The sequence below is a fragment of the Rissa tridactyla genome, chromosome 5, assembly GCF_028500815.1.
Source record: "Rissa tridactyla isolate bRisTri1 chromosome 5, bRisTri1.patW.cur.20221130, whole genome shotgun sequence".
Taxonomy (NCBI): domain Eukaryota; kingdom Metazoa; phylum Chordata; class Aves; order Charadriiformes; family Laridae; genus Rissa; species Rissa tridactyla.
Genome location: NC_071470.1, coordinates 79,905,695 through 79,931,737, shown reverse-complemented (window position 1 = coordinate 79,931,737; position 26,043 = coordinate 79,905,695). Strand labels below are relative to the sequence as shown.

Sequence of the window (26,043 nt, the reverse complement as noted above, 5' to 3'; positions counted from 1 at the left end):
AAGCTATCCAACACCTCTTAAACAGTAGCACCTAAATCTAGTACACCAGGTCACTACAGAGGACGGTTTAGGGCAACTAGCAATGGAAACTCCCTTCGGGGTTCATGCACCTCTTCCCCCTGCCTGTCCCTGTACACACAGCAAGACAACATCAAGAGGTCGTTATGCTGATTCAGGAGCCAGGGAGCATGGCAAAGTTAAATTAACAACAATAATTCCTACAGAGCGTAAACAAAGCCACGCAGCCAGCAATTAGTAAAGACCACTCTAGGTCACCTTCTCCTACTCGTGACTTTAAAGACAGCAAGCTTATCTGGCCTCACAGAATTTTCAGTGTGCTTCCGCTGTTGGCATCACCCAACAAGAAGGAGGTAGCTTCCTTCCCCTCAGAGGTAGGAAGCTAGTGAGCTGCTCCCCGCAGCCACGCTTGCTCATTTCCTTACCTTATTCCATGGAGTTTGTTGATGGGCAGATGATCATGTCTGTACCACAACCACGCGCATCTTCTGCTTGGTCAGTTCAGGCCACGCAAGCACCACTGACCAACTGCTCTACAGCCCAGTTTACACCTAGAATTCTGATGCAAAGTGTACACGTCCCTTACCTGTGCGCTGGCAGAGCCTACGGAGAGCAGGATTTCAGGCACGGAGGTGTAGTAAGACAAAGCTGTTTATACTTGCATAGCTAATTCATCAGAGCTCTAGCCTTTCACATACAGCTAATTTTTCCTACATACCATATTGGCTAAACGAGCACCGAGATATAGACACACGTTGATACAGCAGCTCTTGCAGCAATCACTAACAGTTATCACACAGACATATCACAAGTACAGTTTCTGTCTCCAGCATGACAGGCAGGGCTGTATATTCAACTCGTATTTACAGTAGTTAGGCCTTTTTTTTTTTCCTTTTTAATTGCTGCAATAGTTATACTCAAAATTACGTCATGTTTCACCACAGAACTTACCTACTGCTTGCTTTTTGACCCATGAGAGTAACCCTATTTATCTCCGTGTTATTAAGTTGACCTTCATCCCTACACTACAGCAATAAAGTTGCCACCAATTTTGGAAGGAGAAATCATTTTTTCTACTATATACAGAAACAGTGGGTCTCATCCTCTATCACTTTCAGTTACTCAATGTATTCCATAAAAAGACTCGTTCAAGAAACAAGACTTAGAGATGTCTTCAGGTGTTCATTTATTCTTTTCTAGAGTGCATTCTGGATATTTCTATTCCCTGCCAAGGATTTTAAAACATCTCAGTATTCTAAAATTAACCCCTTGACTTGATGCCATTTAACTTCCATTGTCAGATCGAAATTGTTCTTTAGTTTGCAGCCTAAACTCTACTCCACTGCGCAATTCATTATCCACAAACATAGGCAATGAGCCTGTGTCCATGACACCGCAGTGGGGAAGAACGTCAAAGCCCCAGGAGCATTGCCCACTGACCTACACAGCACATCCGGCACTTCACCAGCTGCTTAGAACCAGCCGTGTTCCAAAGCGGGAAGAATTCTTAAACTGATAGCTAGATTTACACTCAATGATTTACAGTGACCAATGTCTTAAAATCCCTTTGAAGCTAAATGCTAAGACATCCTGACTATCTCGTCAGTGCAACTGTCAAATCCATCAGTTAACTCATATAGGGTGTAAGATATTTAAAGTACTATAAGCCTCTTCCAGGATGGAAAGACATGACAAGATCTAGACAGGCATCCCAAATCAGACTGGTGGCATTATGCACTTAAAAAAATTGGAAAGGAAGAAACTTGTTAAGCTTTTTATCTTCAAGGACAGCGTGCTCAAATTGTGGTAAATGAAATATTCATCAATTCACTGATTACGAGCAATAGCCTCCTCCTTCTGTTAAAGCATTACAACTGAAAAATTAACTGACAACCAGTAATCGAATTAAAAGCTTTTCATCTCTAGGCATTGCTTTAGATATGGTCCAAATCAACAGTGATTAAAATATATCCAGATGTTTTTACTGTATAATTGGGGTGGGGCTGAGGAACAGTGTGTCACCACAATATTTTCTAAGTATCATCTCCACAAGCATGCAACACCAAGCCTTTGGGTACACACAGCCACGCGCTACTGTCTTACCTTTACAGGCAACCTATCACTGTTGAACCACCGCCTTCAGATTATGACCAGCAAGTATCTTTCTTCATAGAGGACATGTAGAAAGTTCTATTTCCTTGTCCATTAACCTCAATTAAAAAATTACGGTCAGTTGCTTGTTAAAAATATGTACATTACGCTTCCCTGATAGATCTAATCTAACACTCTCTGGAGCTGTATTCTTTTTTCCTTACACTACTGTAGCTATTTCAGCTTTGAGGGGAAAGAGTGAGAAACCTAACTCTTCATGCTCAAGAGGGATATATTTGGTAGATTTTTTTTTTTTTTTTTTTTTTTTACAAGACCAAGTGCAACTAATTTCCCAAGTCACCAAAGTCTTGAGCAGCACCCCAACTTCAGCAAACTGATATAGATGCACATCTCAACCAGTTATTTTTGAGTCTCCTCTTCAGTGTAGCCTAACCTAACATATAGCGCCTAACCTTATTTATATTAAGAGCAGCCAACACATTGAACTATCAGCTATGGACATATAATTAAAGAGGGGAAATGGGAATTAACATTTTCTACTAATTGAGAAAAAAAGAAAAAGAAGATTTGTCACTGTCACAAAAGCAACCTTCCTAAGGTTTTAAGTGTCTCCAGTATTTACTTTTTGAATAGGAAGATGGTTGTGGCAAAATCAGGAAAGTTTTCTTACTGCGGCACGTAACTTCTATCAAATGCTGTTCCAAGTAGTCTTTGGCAGATTCCACCAACAATCGAATGAGCACTACCCTTAAAACACCCCCTCCCCAAATACAGTCCCTCTTCAGACGCGTGACTGTAACACAGGAAAAAACAAGATGTAAACGACAGGTGAGTTTCGTTTGCACTTTAGTTGTCCCTTAGTAAGCACACCACCAAGGCCACAAAGTTCACCAGACCCTAAAAATATCCACTAACCTTTCATGCACCAAAAGAACAGTTACTGCCTGCTCCTTTACAGCAATGGGGAGGAAACCAGAGTAAAACTGAGTAATTCCAAAACCTCAAGGAGAACAAACCCACAAAATATTAAGAAAAATATTTCAACGTTAGCTTTGATAAACAAGTTTAATAATACACTACTTGACAGGACAGTTATTTAAAAGCTGGGCTTCAACAGAGAAACACTGTAAGATTTAAAAGCCAATTTTCCAACACCTAAACTTTTGAGACTTCAACAGCCAGGTTTGTTCAGTCTACCAACTATTGACCAAGAAGTTCAGAGCTGTGGTTTTGCTAAAAACAAATATTGTACATACCACAGTGAATCGCTTTCTTTCACACCGTACTCTGGAGCCGATCACCAACAGTCCACTTCGAATGCGTGTAACGTCCACAGGCAAAGCCAAACGCTCGGTTGGATTACTGTGCCCTCATTACCCAGGTGATTAGTTTCAGGAAGCGCTCACTCTTACGACATTTGCAATACGATCTCCAGCGAGGTCTTTCTACTACTTACATTGCAATTGCTCTGCAATAAAACTGGTTTTCCTTACCAAAGAACAAGGCTATTATGAGCAGACACTGGGTGAAAATCCCTACTCGAGTAGCAAATCCAGAGCTACATGGAAGTTCTGGACTCCATATAAACACACAACTTGCTTTCCATGAAGCACAACACAACTGCACAGAATTACCACCCTTCCCACTACAGACATGGAAAGTGAGTGTATATACACCACAAATGAAAAATAAACTTGTTCCCTATTCCCAGGAATAATTTGGGAAATTTAAACCAAATAAGAAAAAATAGAACTCTATTTATTCAAGTTGCTCCTTGGTTTCAGAGAAGTTAAAATAGGTGTCGATACAGACACAGCACTTTTTCTTCCATGAGTAAGAGAGTAAGCCTGCTATGGCCATGCAGTTCAGAACTGCATTTCATGCCCCCTCCACCTTATTAATCCAATTCAGTCCAAACCTGAACCTCCGAAGAAGGAAGAGGAATCCGTGTTGTGGAGAAAACGACAGTTAATAAAGCCCACAACTTGCAAGTTTCATAAGGGAAGAGCAAGTGTTTCACTGCAATCATATCCGTGGTTTTAAGAGCTGGTGCTCTCTGTTTTGACAAACAGAAGCCGGCAGGAGGCTGAGTTTGGTGCTGTCAGGTGCAGGACCCTGCCTGCCAAATACGGGGATGTGCCGGGCCGGTCTCTGGAAGGCAGACTATCTGTAATGGCTTGCACCAAAAAAAATTTTAAAAGTCATCTAACTTTAGTCCCCAGAATAACTCGCTTTAGCAAAAACAAGACCAAGAAAAAGATTCAGAGAAGAGGCATAGGACCGGGGGAAGAAGCAACTACCCAACAGTCATCAGCGGGTGGGGAAGCCTCCTCTATGGGTACCTCCACGTCCCCCTCTGAAGCCACCCCTCTCACCCCGAAAGTTAGTTCTGTTCCTCTCTCTGCCCCTTTCTCCTCGGCCTGCTGAAGTCCCTCCTCTTCCTCCTCCCCTGGGAGCACCACCTCCCCGGTCAGACTTGGACTTGGGTGGTGGTGACTTGGGCCGAAGTCTCTCAATCTCTTCGGTACAGCCGGTCAGGTGAGAATTAGGAGCTGTGAAGTATGAAGAATACGTTTCTGCATTGAAATTGCTGTTTGTGAGGGTGGGTCCTACAGTCAGCCAACCTATAGAACAAAACCAGAGTCAGCGAAAGCAAGAACAAACTCCACGCTTCAAGGCCATTATTGTCTCTTTCCTAGTAAATGAAGACTCAAGTGATAGGGACTTACCTACATGTCACCTGTACTGAAAGGAATTAAAAGGTCACCTCTGAGAAAAACCAGACTAGTTGAAAAGTTAAGATTTTAGTTTGATATTTTCTTTCCTGTTTTTTGGAGGGCTTTTTGGTGGGTTTCTTTTTTTTTTTTAGATTACACATGGCTATGGGAACATTCACACTGTGGTTTCACTAGACCCCTTTCTCTTCCTCTTTCCTACTTGTTCTTACACCACGTTTTCCAGCCTTTCTGGAACCAAACTAAACCAGATCAGTAAAATCATCTAGTTTAAAAATAACATCCTCCTCCTCCTTCTTCCCTTTTTAAACTTCAATCAGATAATTCTGTCTCCAGAAATCAGTTGTGACAGTGCAGCCAGAAGCACAGCACGCTGGAAACACATATCTGAAAACACAATAAAATAACAATTCTGTTGAAGCCCACATGATAGGAAAATAGAGCTTAAAGAGTTAAATTAACCTTTTTACACACAAACATTCAGTGGGCACTTCAGCTTCACCAAATGAATCAAGGCAGGCAGACATTCAAAACAAGCACATTCCTATTTTTTTCGTATTATGAGCTAAAGTAGCATTCGGACCTAAAATGGGGCTCAGACCGCTTAAAAATGTCAGTGTGAATTTAATTTTTGGTTGTATTATATATTAATGAAGAAAAATGTAGTTCAGTGATCTCAACAACATGCTTAAAAGGAAAACGAGAATAAAAACCCCCAAGATCAGTTCTTTAACACCATTCTCTTTACCCTGGGAATGTACATAGCATTTACCTTGCTTCCTGCACATTTAAAAAAAAAAAAAAAAAAAAGAAAAAAAAAAGAGAGGTTACGTTTTCATACTTCACAGAGCACTGTGAGGATCTGTGCTGACTATAGGATTTAAAGCACGCGATGCAATTCCAGGGTAACCACCCAATTTTAAAAAAACGACAGTTGAAGCAGACTAACATGGCCTTGTGGGACATCAACAAATAAGAATTCACCTACAACAGCAATGAAGTAATACCCAATAATGTCATTCTGCAAAACAAAACAGGCACCCCTCCACACACCAGTAACCAACAGAATTAAGACTGATACTATCATTAAAATTCAAGCCAAAGGCCAGTCAAAGAATAGGAATGGCCAATAATCACTACTTCATAGTCACATGAGCAAGAGAGAAACACCACCTTGAAATTTATTTAGGTAACTTACTGCTTGCAGACTGTATACTGATATACCTCCTATGCCAATTGCAGTAAAAAATAAGCAACTTTTTTTTTCAATATCAAAAGTATTAGCATTCAATTCACATGCAGCAGACCAGGTCATGGATGGACTTGCCAGAAACCTAACTGTAATATCACTTAGTAGGGTCCTGTGTGATGCTCCTGCAACACAGGCGGAGGATTCACCCCAAGACAGACATTCTTGCTAAGAAAATACACATGTGAGATCTTCAGTTCTAGCAACATTTTCTGCTATTTGATCATGAAGGACAGAACGTTAATTAGAGCAGAAGTCACTTTGGTACTGTCCCAGTATTGGGAAACCTGTTAAGTGATGCCACAATCCTTCTGTTGCTGAATAGAAGGCTCGTTAGTTATCTGAACGGGAGGGTAGAAAACCTGGGAAATTTCTCCATCCAGTACATTTTCTCACTCCTGACTACATTTCCACTATGCAGAAGTCACCAAAAAGCTCATCTGGCTTTCTGTGGTATCATAATCCCATGGCAGGGAAAATGGGGTTATATGCAGAAATGCATACATACTCAGCTAATGCAAGTCCTGGCAGAAGAACTGACCATTATTGTCTCAGCTTCCATCAGAACTCATCAGCTGGCCTCAGATGATGGAAGACTGTTATTAAAATAAATTAAAATTTATCTATTTGACAAAAATAAACATAACCGTTACCTGGTCGAATTGTACTGTCCCTTCCAAAAAGATGAAGACGTCGTCGTCCAAGGCAGAAATGCTCAATGATGTGAAAAATCTCTACAGGTTTTTCTATGTTGCCAATTTCAGGCTCTTCTGTGATGATTAGGTCAATATCAACATTAGCATGGATGAAGTCACCATCTGTACTTCGACGCACAGTTCCTTTAATGCCCATGAGGCAGTGCTCCTACACACACAGAAGAGTATCTGTCACACGCCACACATACGACTACAGCACAGACATCCATGATTTGAGCACAACGGAGAGAAAAGGAAATTCTGTGCAGAGCGGATGCTATTCTTATACAGGGAAAAGTCCAAAGCACGAACTAGAAGAGCAGAACAAGATGGAGCTACCAAAAGAGCCTTTTGAAAACAAAGCAGAGTGTAGTGTAAGCTCTCTGGCTTGATGAACTGCACTACGAAGTGGTAAAACTCAAATAGAGGCTGAGATAAGATATTTGGACTTCTTCAATTACAGCAAAGTTAGAGTCTAAAGTTGGAAATGCTGAGAAATCATGACAAGGGGAGAAAGCACAAGCTGATGGCAAGAGTAAGGGGATAGTTATTAATTATGATTAATACTTGTATCAGCATTCTGATCCTGACTTTCTTCATACAAATAATTTTCAAAGTTCTCAGTCATAAAACAGCCAGTCAGTGAAAATAAGATGTACTTCTTCATATTGTACCTGCTAGAAAAGCAGCCTTCACCCTCAGATTCCTTTCTAGAAGGTATCACTGCATCAAGAAAGTAAAACCACTATCAAACTGTCAATGCACTCTCAGTCAAGCCCATCAGCATTAGAAGTGTTCTTTAACTGTAACGTGCATTGCTTTGCTTTCCTCTAAAACACCGTAGATCAATTTAAGTGACTAGTATGTAGAATCCATGAATAAGGAATCACCATAATTGGTACAGGATGAAAAGAGGGTTCTACATACTCATTTCAGAGTTCTGTTTCTGGGAATATTAAGCTCAGATGAGCTATTTTCCCCAGTATCATAAAACACTGATTCACTAAGCACCACCAGATGGCTCTAAAAAAGTTGCAGACAAGAGTATGTAATCATTTCCAGATTTTTGGCACGGGTTTTAAGAGTTAGTGAATAAATGTAAAAGGCACAATATGTGACCTACCATATCTATGCAGTTGGTCAACTGTACCCAAGCTACAGGGGTTTTGCACCTTAAATTTAACTAAATAAAAGGGCAGAATACTGCTAAGCAAATTACCCATCAAGCACAGGCCTGTAAGTCTAGTCATTAGGAGAACTATCCAAAACATTTTATTTTCATAACACGTGGAATGTCATTCGTTAGTACCTTAGACACTATAACAGGTGGCACAGCATAAAGCATTTGTCTAGAGACGTGCCTAAACTAAACATAATAGGATAGCATTTGCTTTTTTAATCATTGGTAAATACATCTTGCACAACAGACTATTTATTTAGTCAGAATAAGCTAGCTCAGTTTTCAATGTTTATTATAAATAGTGACCTCAGCCCAACCCTTGCTCAATAAACAGAGAAATTCTCTAATACCAGAAACTATTCTCCTCTATTAAACAAAGACATAAAGTCCCCCCCAAATCCTCCTGTGTTAGTTTTAACCTCTCCCTCAAGAGCAAGCTGCAAATATTTGCAATACTATATGCAATAAACATACAATATTTATACTTAGGAATATTTATAACTAATACAACACATTTTCAAACAAACTTCAGCTTAATGTAAATGCAAGTCAAACAAAGATTCCAGATATCTCAAAGGGAAGTTTAGACTCCTAAACAATGGCAAATCTGAGACAGAGTTGAGGATGTTTAGTACTAACAAATGACTAATGAATGTGGAATGAGTCCTGAGGTTAATGATACTTTAAATTATTAAATTGTCAGCCAACTCTCTATATACGGTAAAACTGCCACAGTCACACCCACATATAGCAAAAACATTCTTTATTAATCCTATCTACATTATTCTAAGTTTCTGAGTAACACACATTTGAGTTTATCAAATCAGAATACTCTTTTTTCCTCTGTACCTTCTTCAGTGCACATCCTCCACAACACATCCCTAAGAAACTCTTCAATTTAAACCAAGCTGACCAATTCTGTCACTTCAGGAAGCCTGGAGACGCTGACTGAGCTGTGGTCCCTAACAGCCCTCCATCTGCTTCAAGCTCTGGGCACATACCTGCACGTGTGTATTTAGAACCATTAGACAGTCTTCCAGAGTTATTTTATATGACCACATCCATTTATAATCTACAGTTTTAAAGGCTTCTTTTGACATGAAATTTAGTCAAATTCTACGGCTAAGTTTGGTCCCATTTAAAAAGTGTTCCTCCACCAGCAAGTTTTCTCCTCTAATATGGAAAGGAGCTTGCGTTTTACACAAAAGGTATTGCTAATAGACTAACTGCTTATTTACCATTCACCTATAACCAAAACGACTCAGAAGTCAAAAACATTGAAGCGTACAGTAACATTTACTATTCAGTTTCCACTTTCCCTTCCAGGATTTCATTCTTGTTCCATCAGTCTGTGAACCCTCCCCAGCTACCTGCATTTCAACAAGGCTCAAATGAGTATCACATTCAGAGGACTATAACAGAAATTTACCAAGCAGTGTTAAATGTAGATTAACCTTCCATACCTCACACTGACTAAAGTCAAGAAAGGACAGAAGCTCATCATTCATCCTATGAATATGTTTATTCCCATATAATGTACTGTGCAGGACACAACTCTGAAGTCCTCGTGTCTGCTTTCCTGAACACGTGTCACCAACCACCGTGGAGCACCAGGTGTTTCATTAGCATGAAGAGACAGGATGGGAACAGAGGAGAAATTGAGCCAAACCTTTACCTTGGTCCTTTGGAAAACAGCCTTAGGGTCAAGAGTCTTGGTCTTCCCAGGATTGTTCTTATTCGTTTTAATCCAACAGATGTCCTCACATCTTCTGTAACCCCATTTGCGTAGACACTAAGTATTACAGACAGATAAAACAGTTCACACTATACCAAAAACTTAAGTAGCCTAAACTGAACACTCATATAGGTACTTGACTTTTCTTACAGCATAGCTGGAAAAGAAATTTGTCACAGGTGAATAAAACAGTTTACTGGCACGACTGTACTATGTTTTGTCAAGTTACACACCCCTCCCCCCCTCAAAAGAAAACCTCCAAGAGGCTCAATTGCACATCGACTTGTCTACATATCACCTTTTTTTTTTTTTTTTTTTTTTTTATTTTAAACTATCTAACAACTGCACAGATCCCCTGTGGAACTCTGCCTCGTGACACTTAAATCAAAACCAGCCTGAAGAACATAATGACCAGCTGTCTTGGCCCCATATTAACGAATACCTGCACTCTGGTAGTTTTTCATATCAATGTAGAATTCTATAAACAAGAAGATAAATAGCCAAAAGCCTTTGCTACCATGTTGTGGCTTTTCCTGTATCTGTTAAATAAATAAATAGAAACTTACATGACTTTTTAATCCTTAACTCGTGTAAGCGTAGTCTTGGAAAGGGAAGAAATTGGGCACTAAAGACTCTAGCTTATTTGCTTTTATTGCTTGAGTAATAGCAATTTGCTATTTCTGCATTCAAGAACTGTCCAGCTACTACGAATATGTCTATGACCAAAATCAATCTATGCAAAATGGCCACTCTAACCAAACTCAGAATGAAAAGCAGTTAAAGCAAACAGACTAGTAACCACATGTTGTCCTTTAACAAATGCCACGTTATTTTGATAGAAAGCACTGCTCAAACTAAGCAAACAACATTTCAGCAGAGCAAGAGCCAACGGAAATTCTTGTTCCACCATCCCCAACACCAGCAGTGCTACCCTGGCATACAGAAAGATTGCCAACGAAACTCCAAGATCTTATAGGGAAGTAAAACTTCATACAGCTCACTAAGAGTAAACCTACTTAAACTCCAGGTGTTTTCTGAAAACAAGCAGTACTACGTACTACGCAGTACTTGCGTACTACGCACACAATTTTATCTCACTTTATGAAATAGAAGCACCTTTCTACTAGCATGAATATTTCTGGCAGAAAATTGTTAAGACTTCTGTTAGGAAAAAGATCATGTTGTAAACGCACTCAACGTGGCAACCTGCTCCTATGGCAGCACGCATACATCAAAACCAAGACAGCAGTTCAGCTTTCTAGACCCTATAGAATTATGCTTCCTCACATAGGCACAGCGACTCATCTGGAAAATAGCAGTATCTAAACAGTTAATGCCAGATACACTTAGATTTAGTTAATCCACTTAAAATTACCACAGTAACAAAACATCTCTCAGCAGTTACAGTTGAGAATTCTATACGGAAAAAGTCAACGATAAAAATAAACTCTTAAGCCTGTCCCTGATAAATTGAATTAAAACATCATCTTACCACTCGGCCAAGATCCAGACCCTCGCCTGAACCGCACCATAGAAACACAAATGACCTTGGGGCTGCAATTTCTTCAATTTCCAATTTCATGATCTAATAATAATAATAGTAACAGAAGTGTTTCTGAATTCAGTATAAATCACCAATTATATCAGGAAGAATACTTACTAAGTGTTGAAGCATTATCACAAAAAACATCAGGAAGCACTTTTATTAAAGATATTATTCTGTATACCATTCACAGCCATCTTCTTAAAATTGTTTTCCAGAAAGTATGTTGTAAAAGTTACCTTATCAGTACTCAAGTCCATGTTTTCAACACAGCTTATGACCAGCTTAATTATTCTTTTTAACAGAAATTCTATCTCTATAGAAAATTCTAGACTTAAAACACTAATACAACCCACATGATTTTTTTTCCCCCTAAATTTCTGCTTCATTTTACCATTCCATTGGTAGCAAAAAGATTTAATAACAGAGCAATAGTGCTCTGTTTCTTTTCAGCCCTGGAGTTACTTATGTGAACCCTGTAAAGAAACATTATTAAAAGATGTGCTTAATTCCTATTACTATATGGGAAAGACATTCTCCCCGTTTTCACTTCCAGGAAAGATGCAGCAAGAATTTATCAGGACAGCGGTTCAACAGTGACAGATGAGTAACGTTCAGGATGAAATGACTTCAGATGCAAAGCATCTGCTACTCATTACAAGTTGAAAAGATTCAGCTGTAATTTGCTAACATATCGAATCAAGCTTCATTCAGTGCCATTGTGAAGAAAAAGAATGCAGTAGAAGCCACTCTAAAAGGATATGACTCCAACACTTCCAGTTTTCCTGTTAGGACAGAATGTTTTTTTTCCACACAACGCTGCCAGGCACCACTTTTGCCTGATGTAACAGAATGGCTAACACAGAAGCTACCTACTCCTTAACATGTAGTTACCTCTCACTTGTTTTCAAATTCATGCCTTAAAGGTGGATTGAATTTTATTTTGTTCTCATGACCCTTTAGTTTGACCTGATTCACTTCTGAAGTTATGCATGTGCAGGTTCCAGCCTAAGGACAAACTAAATCTAGTTTAAATACCCCCCCCTCAAACTGCACAGAACACAGATAAGAAAATCTCAGCAACAACTGCTTCAATCCTGTGATTCACTCATATTATGACAAATTTGCTGCTAATGCAGACATAGTGCTGCATACTTTTCAAATGGGGCCTCTAAATAATAGGTATTTGTTAGTTGCATATTCCCACCCATATGCCTGAACCTCAGAATTCCTGACATGGGTATGCAAACGTTTTTTTAATCAGCTACTCCTCTCTACTACAGATTATCTGTTTTGTTGTGAGGGTGGGGTGATTTGGGTGGCTTTCTCGGCTTGGGTTTTTTTGTGGGTTTGTTGTTTTGGGGGGTTTTTTTGGGGGTTTTTTGTTTGGGTTTGTTTTTTTTTTTTAAAATGAGTAAAGCATAGCTATGTAGAGTAAAGCCAATTTATCACTATTTGATATTAGCATTACGAGTTTTTTTTATTCAATGCCCAAGATGAAGGAATTCTCCAGTTCAACCTTGACGGACAGGGCAACTTGGCAGCAGGCTTTGTGTCATCAAATTGTTACGCTTAATGACACCCAGCACTTCATAGCTTCCAGCCCTCACCTTGCTTTTCCACAGCTGACTTTATTGAAAAGGGAAATAAACAGAATGGAGTTACTTATCAATACAGCTCAAGCGTTTCCTTCTTCACAAGCATCTACGTGTATTACTACAGAAAGAACTTTAAAATCTTTCCTCTAACTCAATTCTCTGAATTTTCACTACAGCACAGTAAAGGAAGAGCAGCAACAGCGATCTTGAAAAAGATTACATCTTGCACATTAAGATTTCTCCTTTTTCCCAAAAATGGATCAGAAATCACCACGGCTTCAAAAAAACCCTTTCACATGACTAAACAGTAAGGGAATACATAAAAACAAGAACAATATTCCACAAGTAAGGTTTATCTATTTTGTTAGGCTTCTCAGGATTACAATTAGTTTGACTGTTAAAATTTCCTACCTAATCAATACTTTGGAGAAAGAAGGTTATGTCAGTGAAGCACATTCCTCTGCTTTTTTGACTAGATGACCAATGTATTAAAAAGCACACCTTAAAAATCTCTTTGAGAATTTCAAGAAACAAGGAAATATTTACAATGGATATTCTGAATTTCAACAGCAAAAACCAAACAGAAAAGAAAACTCATGGAATTTGAGGGCAGGGAGAAACCCCACTATTATTATATTTAAGTTCTCAACAGGCTCAGGGAGAACAAAAAGGTATATTTAATTAATTAAGCTCCTCAAAAAAAAAAAAGCCTTTAACAGAAATAGCATAGACATGCATACAATATAAAACTTAGTTTTTCCTAAGAATCTAGACTTTTCTTTAAAAAAAAAAAATAACAAAAAACATATCACATTTTTCCTTAAAAACACATCTCTAAAACATTTTGATACCACATTAAATCCTCAAACTATTTGGTTAAATACGTGTACGAAATCTTTTTCACAGCAAGAAAAATACTTACATCATCCCAGGTCCAGCATTTCTCATTGGCAGTAATGCCAGTCTCTCGGTAGTATTCTTCCAGTGGTGGTTCCAGAAGAATCACATCAAATTTAGACTTCAGTTCCCTAATGTCAAAAGCTTCCAAGTCTGCTTGTAAGTACCTGTTTAAACAAAAGATCATAGATTGCTTGGATAAGTTTTAACAGTGGTTTGAGAATTACACTCCACACAGCACTTCTGTGTGGCCAGTTAAGAGTAGGGTCTCCTGTGTAGTTCACATAGCTCAAATGCACTAAATCCACAGGAGATGCATAATGCATTCTCACTTAACCTAGGCTGGGTGCTGTAGCATTAGATTTTTTTTTTTTTTTAAAAGTAGTCTTTCTCTCAATAAACGGTTTTTAGGATTCTAATTTGGCAAGCAGGAAACAGATGCCCGCACAGACTGTACAACAGTATCTAGTACTGAATCACTGAATTTTCTGTACATCCATGGACTATACAGGAGAAAACATCAACACTTAAGAAGCAAACATTCACTGCCTGGCTAACAGACTTTTTGCTTCTATTTTGCTTCACTTTAGGGAAAGGGACATAATTTTAGAAACGCCATTTATTATGTTATGTTCAGAAGACCCTGAATACTGGAAATGTGGTTACTTTTCGTATAGTAGAAATGTATTTCTCTATCCCTATAACAAAAGCATAATTCCCCACACGCTGATTTCATTAAATACACACAACAGCAGTCTTACGGTCGGCCTCCACACCTGCCCACCGCCCACCGCTGTATCACTATCAAAAAAATCACACTGCCCCCCCCCAATATCTTTAACCTTAAAAAAAAAAAAAAAGATGACTAGCAGACCGTCACCTCCCCCTTCCTAAGAAAGTGTCTGGAAGAGATTTTTATTCTATAAGTGTATTTCGTGTTATCAAATCAGCATTTGATTATTATTTTCCCCCATTTTGTGCTTTAAGGCTAAGAATGCAAAAACTCATTGAACTTCAAAACAGCAAGTTGAGTTTTGCAGTTTGTAGCTTAGTTGTTCAGACAACTATTTCAGAGCTTTTCGTGTAACTATCATGAAATAATGCTATTTTACTCAGTACAGATTTGGACTACAGTATATTAAAAGCATTAGGTTCACATTCAGATAGCTTCAGATTCCATGGAGTAACATGCTGCTTGCTTATACTGCGTCTAACGTTCAGCAAAAACTGAGAGGTAATTCGAAGTTAACAGGACAAATCACCTCCAGCCAGCCTAAACTTTTTTTGGTCTTAAACTACAAAGTAACATCTGATTAATGGATACTAAGATAATAGCTGAACATTATACAGAAAGAGATGTTACAAGAACAACTAAGGTTATATTAAGAGGCGAATTTTTTAAAGCTTTTCTTGTTATTGTAAACTGCATGATATCATTAGATTCATGATCATACGACGTTCTTTTGGTTCCCTAATTAAAGCCTGCAGCCCAATCAGTTGACAGTTCGGTTTTAAAAACCAAAGCTTTAGCTACTTTAAAATAATCACACACTGGAAAGAAAAACCAGTTTATATACTATATTAAACATCTAGATTAAACTAGTAAAACCAAACTGATTTTATTCTTCTGAAGTTTCAATTGATTAATTTGTATATACAAACAGAAACAGAAAATGTAAATTCTGAGCAGGTGCTAAAGATAGAGATTTGCAAAGCAGACAGCTAACTTCAAACAGGTCTGGAGAAGAAAGGCATTTTCCACAAGAACACTTACATGGGAGGAGTGTTAGATTTAGATATCAGCTCATCCTTCAATCTGATGAGCTCTCTAAGTTTTGGGTATTCTTCAAACCTATCTGCTAAGCCTAAGAAGAAGAAAACATGAAGTTAACAACTACTTAGAGAGCAAATTTCTATCAATTAAGCATCGTCCAGTATTCTGAATAGGTCCAAATGTTAATACTTAGCCTCATTTTAATTTTTGTTAGAACAAACCAAACCCTTCAAAGCAGTTTTTTATTCAGTACTTCACAAAAGCCTCCTGCCTTCCCCCCGTTAATTATGTCTGTACTGAGTGTGCTCTAATCTTCTTTAGAGCACTACAGTATAAAAGGAGTTCCCAACTCATTTTATCAGAAGGAAACAAACTTTCATTTAAACTAGAAGTGCCAGAATAATGAGAGAAAGTTATTTTGTTATCCCCCCATCCATAAGTTTATATTAAGATCTCATTAACATTCACTTACAGAATACTCTTATTTAACCTTTGAAGACAATTCTAAGGAGGCGACTGGGGTGCGGCTGGTTCCTTTAGGCACCCCTTTTATTGAGATTTGGCACTCTGGTGTCAGTCATGAAGATTTGAATACACATGTATTTATTTATTGGGTTCCTAGACTTAACTTTACGATGTTAATTTTCAAACCTTTCATATGTACAGAATGCAAAAGGGAGAACCCTAATTAGGTTTTCTGCAGAAAACTTTTTTTAAAAGAAAACAAAACCAAGAAACTTTTCAGTATATTACATTCCCCCTTCAAAAAAGTAAGTAGAGACAGTGGTTTTGTTATTGCTAGCAGTAGACTCAGCACAAACCAAAAAGGTATCATTCCCACCTCCCAAGCAAGATCAGTTCACCTTTAGTAGCAGTTATTTACAAAGCTTCCTGTTCATTTAAGTTTACAACTTTAAATGGCCCTAATCCATGGGGGGAAAAAACAACCCCACCCAAACCCACAAACCCCACAACCCTTAATTCCTCTCCTTATTTTAATTCAAACTTCTGAAACCCCAACCCTAGTATCACCCTGGTAAATTATCTAGCCTTATCTCTTATGACATGTGCATAAAACACACAAAAGTTATTTTATTTTTCTTCCAATTTCTGCTGCTGTGTTGCTTCGAGCCAGTGCAAGTCAAATACTCCTGACCAGCAGAAACAGAAGACAGTTATCAGCAGCTAAGCAACAGATTTTAAAAGAATTTTCAATCAAGATGACTTCACTTGTTTTTTAAAAAAACCCCAACAAACAAACCAAAACAAAACCCACAGGTCTCTCCCTCTCTTCCAAGAGCAACATCAAGAAGATGTAACTGGGTGTTCTGGAACCACTAGATCCCTACAGCTTTGTGTAGGGTCACATCCAATTACAAAGTAGCACCTAAGCAGAGTTTTGATGGTCAAGTAGAAAATGTATGCTAACCTATACACAACTTGACATACTTCATCTCTAATAAGGGGTCTAGACTAGCTGCTGCTGACACATTCATTTCCATATTCACACTTGCATAACAATTTGTCTTATCCCTTCCCAACTCTATATATGCAGCAGTGAAATCAGAGTGAGTAACATGGGGTATTTCTTCGTACTCATCGTATTTCAAAGTGTATAACTACTCCAACTACAAAACTGTGAAGCCTAGATGCTTTTCAGATAAACATATAACTGAGTCAAAATAGTCCATTTTTCATACTCAACATCGAGATGTGTTTTACAGAAACATTCACGAAACACAGAGAAGAAACAAACTACCTGCCTCAATAAGCAAACAAAACTTCCGTGGTCTGGCATCTATAAACACAATCCACTTGCCCTGACCATATTAAATTTGACAAAATACAGAGAACTGTGGCAGAAAACTGCAGAGAGAGATGTCCTGCTTTTTCTAGAAACCAAGTAACTACCAGGCACCCATTCTGGAAAACAGGATCAAACCGCACCTTAGTAATGATTCGATTCATCCGTAATAAAATTCAGGCCTAATAAAGTAAGATTTCAATGGTAAGTTCTGTGATGGATGGATGAACGTGAACTTTAAAAGTAACACCCTCTAAACTCAATAATGTGTTGGGCCTTCTAATGAGTTGTCAGCAGTTACATAATTTAGCTGGTAGATATTATCCATATTGCTTACTGACTTAAATCTAAGTATTTTCCATGCCTTATATGCTAAATGCATTCTTGGAGGCAACACAGTCCAGGAAACAGCTGAACTGTAAGTCAGTTTTTCAAACTTCCAAAGGTTTCGAGATCTGCTCACTAGACTCACCTACTTTGCGGAACCAAAAGATTTTAATTTTGAAAAAATCTTCCTGGTTAAATAATTTCAAATAAAACTAAGAGTAAGAAGAGCCTTGGTAGTAATCACCTTCTAACTGATTAAAATCATTCATATAAATTTATATCTTGATATGTATGCACACAGAGAGACAAAACTACGAAGTATGTGTGTATCTACATTTCCCAGTAACTGTAAGGAATTAAAAAAGGGACAAAAAAGAAGTGCTATGGAATAAAATGAGTTATCTTCAAACAGTTACTGACTGTGACGTACCAACATCTCTGATGAAGTTCTGGGGTCTGTGTCCTGTATCCACAAAGTGTTGGCAGTAATCGTTGTGTGGATTTAAGCTCTGCGTACCCTGGAGAACAAAACGGAGTTCAGTGAGTGCAATAGGGAGATAACTGGACTTACATACACGTACCACATGTGTTAGTCTAACAAATAAGAAAGTAACAGATTTTTTCTTCTTTTCAACATGCCTTTATAAGCCACACTAGTCAAGAGCGCCATTGTGGTTTTAGTTCCAAATTAGGCCCACCATTACTATGGCTCATTGTAAATTGACCCAGATTTTTAGTCAGATTAATGTAAACACTAGTTTCAGTCATACCTTTCACAGCAAGCTTCCGTACTTTTGAATTCCAGTCCATTACTTCAGCCTTTAAAGCTGTATTTCAAATACCATCAATTGCAGAAATAGTTTAACACAACTATGCCAGCTTTGACTAGACTTCTAACTGCAAAAGCAGCTTACCTTAAGAAAGGTACTGGAATCCTTGTAAATCTCTTCTTCGTAGGGCAGGTTCTCTTCATCTTGCTGCAGCTCTACTTCATCCTTGGAAATAAAGCAGATATTACAAGTATGCAAGATGATGCTATTTCTCTTTTCATGATTCTGCTTCTTAAGGAAAGAAGTGGGATGTCTACAAACAGAAGTCTCCTAAAACAGCCTCCATTTTGGAGGGGGAAAAAATTATCTATTCCCAGAAAGGTCTGCCTCTCTCTCATTGAAAGTTACTGATAAAGGCCTCTGAAAGAAGAATAAATACAAACCCCTTCATTTCTAGACCCTGACAGTGTAGGCAGTGCTTTACAAGGTATAGAACTTTTAATTTTCATCGCCCCAAAATTTCACTCCTTAGACTAAAGCAAATGATATATTTTGTTGAAGGCTTTCTGTAGTAGAACCTTTGTACATTTATATCCACTCGGTCATCTCTAATGTTCCAACCTGAGCAGCTGAAACCATCTTCTCTATATAAACCTTTTAAAAAGTCCACACTCTGCAGAAACAGCATATAGTATGAGTCAATATTTCATTTGGACTGTCCTTAAAAGTAACTTTAAAATTCCTGTGTTGTAGTCTCAAAATTTACAGAAAACAGGAATTGTATTGCAATCTTTTTCCCCAGTTAGTGTGTCAGCAACAGACAGATTACTGGAATTCAGAGATCTGTGACACTGACATACTCTGAACATCCAACATAGAACAGAAACAGAGAGACTCGCTTCTTCATGTCACTTTCTGTTTTCCATTGATCCTGAAATAATCCAGTATATACAGTACATATAGTGTATGTACACTTTAATACCACTAAATAAAGTGATCTACCATGTTTTAGTAGGATGCATATGCTCTTTCATACTTTACTGATTACAACATAAATCTCAATCAGTTAATATAGTGCTTCATGTGATGAGAAAAGCAGTCTCAAAAAAGAGAAAGATTACTATCAGAAACAGTAACGGCATTTACAGGGAAAAGGAATAAACAGCAGACAAGTAGCAGCAAGTGTTATTCAGGCAAAAAAAAAAAGAAAAACTGAAAGCTTGAGTTTTACTAAAAACTGCTTATGCCATCACAAGCTTACACCTGTTTCTCCTCTTCCATCTTCCTCTAAATCTTAGCCTTCTGCTGATAAGCTCTTGTTAGATACCTACTTCTGAGTCATCCCAGTTCTTTTTATGCCTTCTTAAGTTATTAAAAAAAAAAAAAGTCAAGTCTTGGGGCCACAAACGGAAAGCCCATACCACCAACTTTCAAAGGGAAAAGGACACAAGTCAAAGCAGAGACAGAATAAAAATTCACAATAATGCAAGATATTAGGTTCTCGTACATTAACCATCCTTGTTTCCTGAGTCCAGTATATTGTTGCTGAGTTAGGTAAACAAAAACCACCCACAATATTCAAGCATATAGTTTTTTCAAATGGCTAGAGATACATTAAGCAGAATAGTGGCATGAAGTGTTCCAAGCTTACAGGCCACTGCTTGCAGAAACAAAGTTAAAAAAAAAGGGCTGTACCAAATTAGGGTGGCAGACAGCAAATGGTATTTTTGTATTTCAGACAAAACTCTCTGCCACAAAACACTGTTGATACCAGACATTTATACAGATCCAAACAACTGAGTAAATTCACCTAGGGAAGGGGAGAGGTGGAGCAGCAATCACAACTCTCAGAGGGCGATGAAAAGCCTGGGCGTGGCAACAGATAGTCTAGTCCCATTATCTGTCACTTCCAAATGCAGACCAGGGAGCTCAACTAACTCTAGTACAACTGTTCAGTTCCACAAAAACAAGAGTACTGTAGAAGATCTTCAGAACCACAATTCAATGTTCTGACCTTAAAATACCCATTATTCATTTTTCCCAATAATGCATCTGTTCCCATATCTCCCACCTCTATGGTTTGCAATGTAGAGTTGTGCTCCAAGACAGAAGTCAAGCTGCCAGCACGGAAGCTTAACAAGCAGCCTTGCTGCCCTTTATTTTCGTATCAGCCTGATGCTCATTAAGAACTGTCACTATAAATTTACAATTATTGTACACACCAAAAAAAAACCAACCAAACAAAAAAGTCCCCAAAAACAAACAAAAAAAACCCCATGGCCTTTTTTCTGCATCAGATGTTCCTAAATGGCTGAGAGATTAACATACTTAATCTTTCATCTCAAAAACTGCTCTCACACTTCCCCTGTGTAATGAAAGAGTCAATGTCACTGTTCAGGCTTCTCTTAAAACATCAGCGTAAGGTATTTAGGTGTCATCAGCTCACTTCACTTTCCATTTGGAACACTAGAAACTGACAGAAATCCTCTGAATTACCCAACTACGTTTGTTTAAAAGTTACATGCCCAGATCCACACATTCTACACCTGTAGACCTTGTGCCATCACACTACACTGCAGTAAAAACAATGTTGTATCTTCACAGTAACCCGTCTTCACCAGTCATTACAGCTAAATGCTCAGGCTCCAGCTAGAGCAGTTAATGTTTGAGGACACATTCATTTACACCAAATCTGAAGTCAGGGCACAAATATTTTAGACACTTCAGGACAATTAACTGATACCACCACGTAGAACCCAACACTGCAAGTCAGAGTTTGAGAGATATACGAGCAACTTTACATCGGAAACACCTCTAATTTTCCTATCAAAACTGACAAACTAGCAGTATTTGTCTGTAACACTGACAGTTAAGTCTATTATTACTTTTGTCTACAGAGTACTGAACACAATCCAATAGGACTTGATACCATAAGGATCTAAATTTTTTATCAGTTCATATTATGAGACTCAATTTAGACAGGCTCAAAGTACTAATGAAAAAGTTACATAAATACAGATGGGATTTTACTAAGTTCTTATCTTCTTGCCAATAGGAAATTAGCAATGTCTACAGAAAATAGCTGATGACTCCACTACAGATGTCCTACTTGGGGGTTTCAAGTTTCTTAAATCCATTCATCTGTTCAACTGAAGTTGGTCCGAGCTAGTACTACTAAAATATTCTACAATTTCAACAATATAGCAAGAGTCTGGACACTTCCAAGTGGTTACAGCCCACCTCAGGGTAAGTCTTCTCCCTATACTAATAAAGAAAATGGCAAAGCATACGAATCTTATCATTGACAACTGAAGTGACTTATCCACATATATTTCACAGAAAAAAAAATAAAGTTGTTGTTTAACCACATACTCAGTGAAAGAGTGAAATAAACTGATGAGAACTGATCACTAAAGTGAACATAAAAACCTCAGTGCACAAACAATGCACGTACTCTGTAAATCCCTTCGAGATGGTGACTTATTTGGTTTGCTAAACAAGATGTACAGACTAACACTTCACATGTTAAAAAGAATGTCTGTCCACTTACAGATAGACTTTAAAAATTAATCATCAAAAAATGTCCTGTCATACGTTTAACTTTTTGGTTTAGTAAGAGAGAAGTAAAATAGACGTTATTACAGAACACAAATGTAACACTACCAAGGCCTCATATTTCAAAAATTACTATTTTTAGCATCCAAGAGAACAGCAGACACTGTGTTATTTCATAAATGCACTGAGCTTGATTCTGCTTAATCACAGAAGCAAGGTTATTAGAACAAGGGAAAAAGAGAGAAAGGGAAGATATATGCTGCAACAAGATCACAAAGCAAATCAGAAAGACAGCTGTATCATAATCACGCCTTTAACCTCCTTTCTCTACCACTCATCTTGGACAACGCTCTTGGATGAGCATTTGAAAAATGAACGGCATGAGAGTTTGACAACAACTCATCCTCCAGTGACCATGGAGGTATTTTATTTTGGTTTTTTAAACTGAACTTTTCCTGGATATTTTGGATATTTAAAGCATACCCCAAACCAAGCCTCTTACTTCCATTCCCTTAGAATCCCTTATTTCTTCCATTCTTCCAGAACTGCATTCCTTTGCACTTAACAGGCAAGCTGGAAGGCACCCTCAGCCTCCCTGTATCTCATACAATGGCCTGTGCCTCGTGCTAAACACAAGCTTTTTTTCTGACACAAAAAAATTCTGGTCAGGATTTTTTTTTGCATACCCAAACACATTTTACCACTTCTTCCCACACAAGACAGCCAGTCATGGCACACTACCATTTCCTGTAGGCACTATCGCCTATGCCTACCCTTCTCCTAGGAGAAGCAGTAAATTAAGCCTCCAAACATTGGGTTCTGGTGAGAGTAGACTTCAGTGCACCTAAGCCATGTCTGAAGATACCACTAAGTGTCTATGCCCCCTCTCTTAGATCTTTGCAGTGGAAGATATCAAGGGAGATGCCACTCAGGGACAAATATTTTAAAGTATCTATACGTATTGCATTTATTTTTATTTATAAAATACGTGTGCAGGCATATAACTCCCTCAGAGACACATGGACATCAGAGAAAAAGTTTCTTAAATTACCTTATACTCTTCGATCTCTTCCTCGTCAGCTTCTCCCTCATCTGGGTATTTGCGTTTTGCATTTGGTGCAGAAGTATCATAAGCAGCCCTATAAACATCCCCAAAAAATCCTCATATGAAACAGAGAACACTTCAGAAATCTCCGATTATCTGCCTGGACTAGACCTATCTGTTACAAGTTTGAAATTATTTTGAAACTTTGTATATAAGAAGTTGCTCCTCTCTCCTATATTTGAGACCAGCACAACTTTTTAAGGACAGGACTCCTGAAAACAGATACTTCCCTTCCTCATTTTTCTGTTCTAAAAGGTACAGTTTATTTTAACCAAAGCAGTGCATCTACAAGATTAAATCTGGTCACACAAGAAAATTACTATTACATGTGAGAATTAATAAGCACTAGCTACTCTGCCCTAGAGATGTCTATTGTTCTATAAGAACTTTTGAACTAAGTTTCCCTGTACCTGGTCTTAGTAAAAGTCTAAAGGCTCTAGGACAATGCTGATGGCATACTCTAAATTAAGACCTCGGTTTTGCTCCACGGTAGCTTTTCAACACAGGAAGAAAAGTTAGCCTTGATTTCCAAACCTCTACTAGAAGTGAATAACCTAACCCTACTCACATTATTCAAAGTTCAGAGTTGCGTTATTAAAGCATTTTTATCCACTGAATAGTATGCTTTTAAATAACCGGAAAGATTTGAGTGCAATCTCATCCTATTTCAAAGGCTGGTATAGCTATTAAATCCCCTAATTTCTAACAGAAGCCGTGCACTGGTACTGACCGACACGTTTCTCTGGTTTCGGCGATCTCCCGCTGGTCATCCTTGCTGTTGAGCACGGCACCGATGCTGTCTGCGTTCTCGGCTCCCAACTGAACAAGGGGCAAGGCACGTTCAACCCACAGCTGCCACTGATTACAGCCCCCCACACAGCTGCAACCGGGAAGCCCAAGGGCCGCCCTCTGAACTCCACACGCCCTCCGAATCCACACGCCCCCCCCCCCCGCCACCAGCCAGGCCCGGCTGCAGGCCCCCGCCAGCGACCACCCCCCCAACCGGAGCTGCGCGGCCAAACCGAGCGGCCCTCCGGGGCTCGCCGCTTCCCCCTGTCCCCCCGCCAGGCACCCGGGGCCAGCGGCAGCACCGCGCTCCCCCGTGACCGACGATCGGCCGCCACAAAGCCGCCTCCCCCGCCGTTAGGGGAACCGTTGCACCTGAGGCGCCGCGCGCCCGCTGCCCCCTCCCCGCGGGGAAAGGGCGGGGGCCAGGCGCCCGCGCGCCCGCCGGCGGGGCGGGACCCGGCCCCGCCGCCGCCCGCTACCTGCTGCGCCAAGAGCTGCCGCCGTAGCTTCTGCCGCTCCCGGATCTCCTGCAGGCGGCTGTTCATTGCCGCGCTGCCGGCCTCCGCCGCCCCGCAGCACCGGGCTCCCGCCGCTGCGTCACTTCCGTCCCCTCTTCCAACGGGGCGGCTGCGGCGGCCGCCTGACGCGCCGGTGGCGGCCCGGCCATGTTGGCTGCGGGCGGCGGCGGCCGGGACCGGCGGCGGCGGCCGGGGGGCTGCCCGGCGGGGTCCGAGGCAGCGCTCCCCTGGACGGCGGCGGCGTGCCGTGCGTGGGGGCGACCGGCGGGGGAGCGGGGTGGCCGAGCTGAGGAGAGGATAGCCGTGACCCGCAGATGAACCCGTTCCACGGCGTGACGTAAATTCTGTAGCCTCCAGCTCGATGGAAGTCCGGTGTCCGGGCTCCTCGGGAGTCGCTGAGCGGACCGCACGCCTGTTTTAATACGCTTTGTTTTTCAAGTATAGATGTTAAGTTCACTTTCACTGAGAGCTTTGGAGAGCTCTTCGCTGCAGGGCTCCTTCCCCTGGGCGTCTCACAGCCGCCACAGATTACCGCGAGTTGTTACATTTCGGGACCCAGATCTTAGTTTTACATACAATGGTTTTTCTTTGTTTTTCTCTCTTGAGGCCAGACTGCTCCTTCTCTCCGGCACGTCTCCCGCCCTAGTACATCCTTTACATCCAGTTTCAATATCCAGTGTAGTTATTTGTAGGTTATGTTTTGCCTCCATTTTTCTGATTGTTTGAAAAGTTCCAGTTTGAGGGAGTTTTGCAAAATTTTTAAAGCATTTTTCATCTGAAATTTGGTCTCTTTCCTGATTCCTCCTTCCCCCCCCATTGTCTGTGAATGTACGTAATTTATATTGCATGCTGATTTTCATACTGAGAGCTATTCATATTACAAGAATGAACACTGAAATAAAGGTCTGCAGTCTGGATTCAAAAGTTGAGCAATAAACTTTAGTTCCTAGTATCTCACAAAAGGAAACTTAACAAAATAATAACAAAACATTACAAATCATCTCAGCAGTTAAAATTAATGCTGTTTGTTCTCTTAAAATACACCAGATTTTCCTGTAACTTTCAGACCCAAAAATACGGACAACAAGAGCTGAAAAGTGACATTCAGCTCTGGTGTTCCTCTGCTGGTATCTTAGTGCAGTTACCGTCACGCTTTGTGATACAAGCCGTTACTATCTTTTTTTTTTTTTTGGATGTGGTGTATATGGTATACATGTCAATGACATTATCCAGGTAAAACTTAAAACCGAGAAAGACACATGAAGAGAAGGAAATTCGAGCAGGGCAGACTAATGCAGAAATAAACTATTTCTAGCTATTCACATTTCTCAGTGACAGAGCATCCTAGAAAGACGATGGAGCTTTTAAACATTAAAATCCCAAAATACCAGGAGGTGATGCTTTATCTCCCTAGGGAATACATTACTAGTTACACTGACCTCTATGGAAATGTTACGGAAAAAGAAATGCTATCTCACACTACTGGACACTTCTTTGATGTTGTTGGCTGTAATGAATACAGTAGAAGCCCCTGCACAGTAACAAAATCACTTCCTCCTGGATGCGATACGATGAAGTTTGTGTGAGCCTGGACTCTGTTTTTAGAACTGGTTGCTAAGACAAAGTAATCTTTACAAAC

At 39.6% G+C, this 26,043-nt stretch overlaps 1 protein-coding gene across 3 annotated transcripts; it reads right to left on the bottom strand.

The window, feature by feature from the left end:
* Positions 1–504: 504 nt before the first annotated feature.
* Positions 505–24,514, bottom strand: METTL14 (methyltransferase 14, N6-adenosine-methyltransferase subunit). Of its 3 annotated transcripts, XR_008466726.1 has the most exons (12): positions 24,366–24,499; positions 23,828–23,916; positions 23,044–23,131; positions 18,582–18,662; positions 18,098–18,185; positions 15,537–15,627; positions 13,788–13,929; positions 11,217–11,309; positions 9,665–9,781; positions 6,768–6,978; positions 2,122–4,754; positions 505–577 (listed from the first exon to the last, which is right to left on the bottom strand). XR_008466726.1 is itself a non-coding variant. In XM_054203714.1 (11 exons), exons 1-11 carry the CDS (start codon positions 24,429–24,431, stop codon positions 4,441–4,443), a joined length of 1,380 nt encoding a protein of 459 aa, XP_054059689.1. In that variant the 5' UTR covers positions 24,432–24,499; the 3' UTR covers positions 1,323–4,440. The 3 variants fall into 3 exon arrangements, 2 of the variants coding, with proteins under 2 accessions (XP_054059689.1, XP_054059690.1); XM_054203714.1 differs by lacking the exon at positions 505–577 and having other exon boundaries at positions 1,323–4,754; XM_054203715.1 differs by lacking the exons at positions 505–577; positions 11,217–11,309 and having other exon boundaries at positions 1,323–4,754; positions 24,366–24,514.
* Between the last annotated feature and the right edge of the window lie 1,529 nt (positions 24,515–26,043).

Excerpts from the sequence above, each read along its gene's own strand:
- METTL14 (XM_054203714.1), bottom strand. The coding sequence starts at position 24,431 with ATGAACAGCCGCCTGCAGGAGATCCGGGAGCGGCAGAAGCTACGGCGG. Across the intron at positions 9,782-11,216 it reads GTCTGGATCTTGGCCGAGTG|TGTCTACGCAAATGGGGTTA; the intron begins GTAAGATGATGT and ends TGTAATACTTAG. Across the intron at positions 6,979-9,664 it reads CTGTTTTCCAAAGGACCAAG|GAGCACTGCCTCATGGGCAT; the intron begins GTAAAGGTTTGG and ends CTGTGTGTGTAG.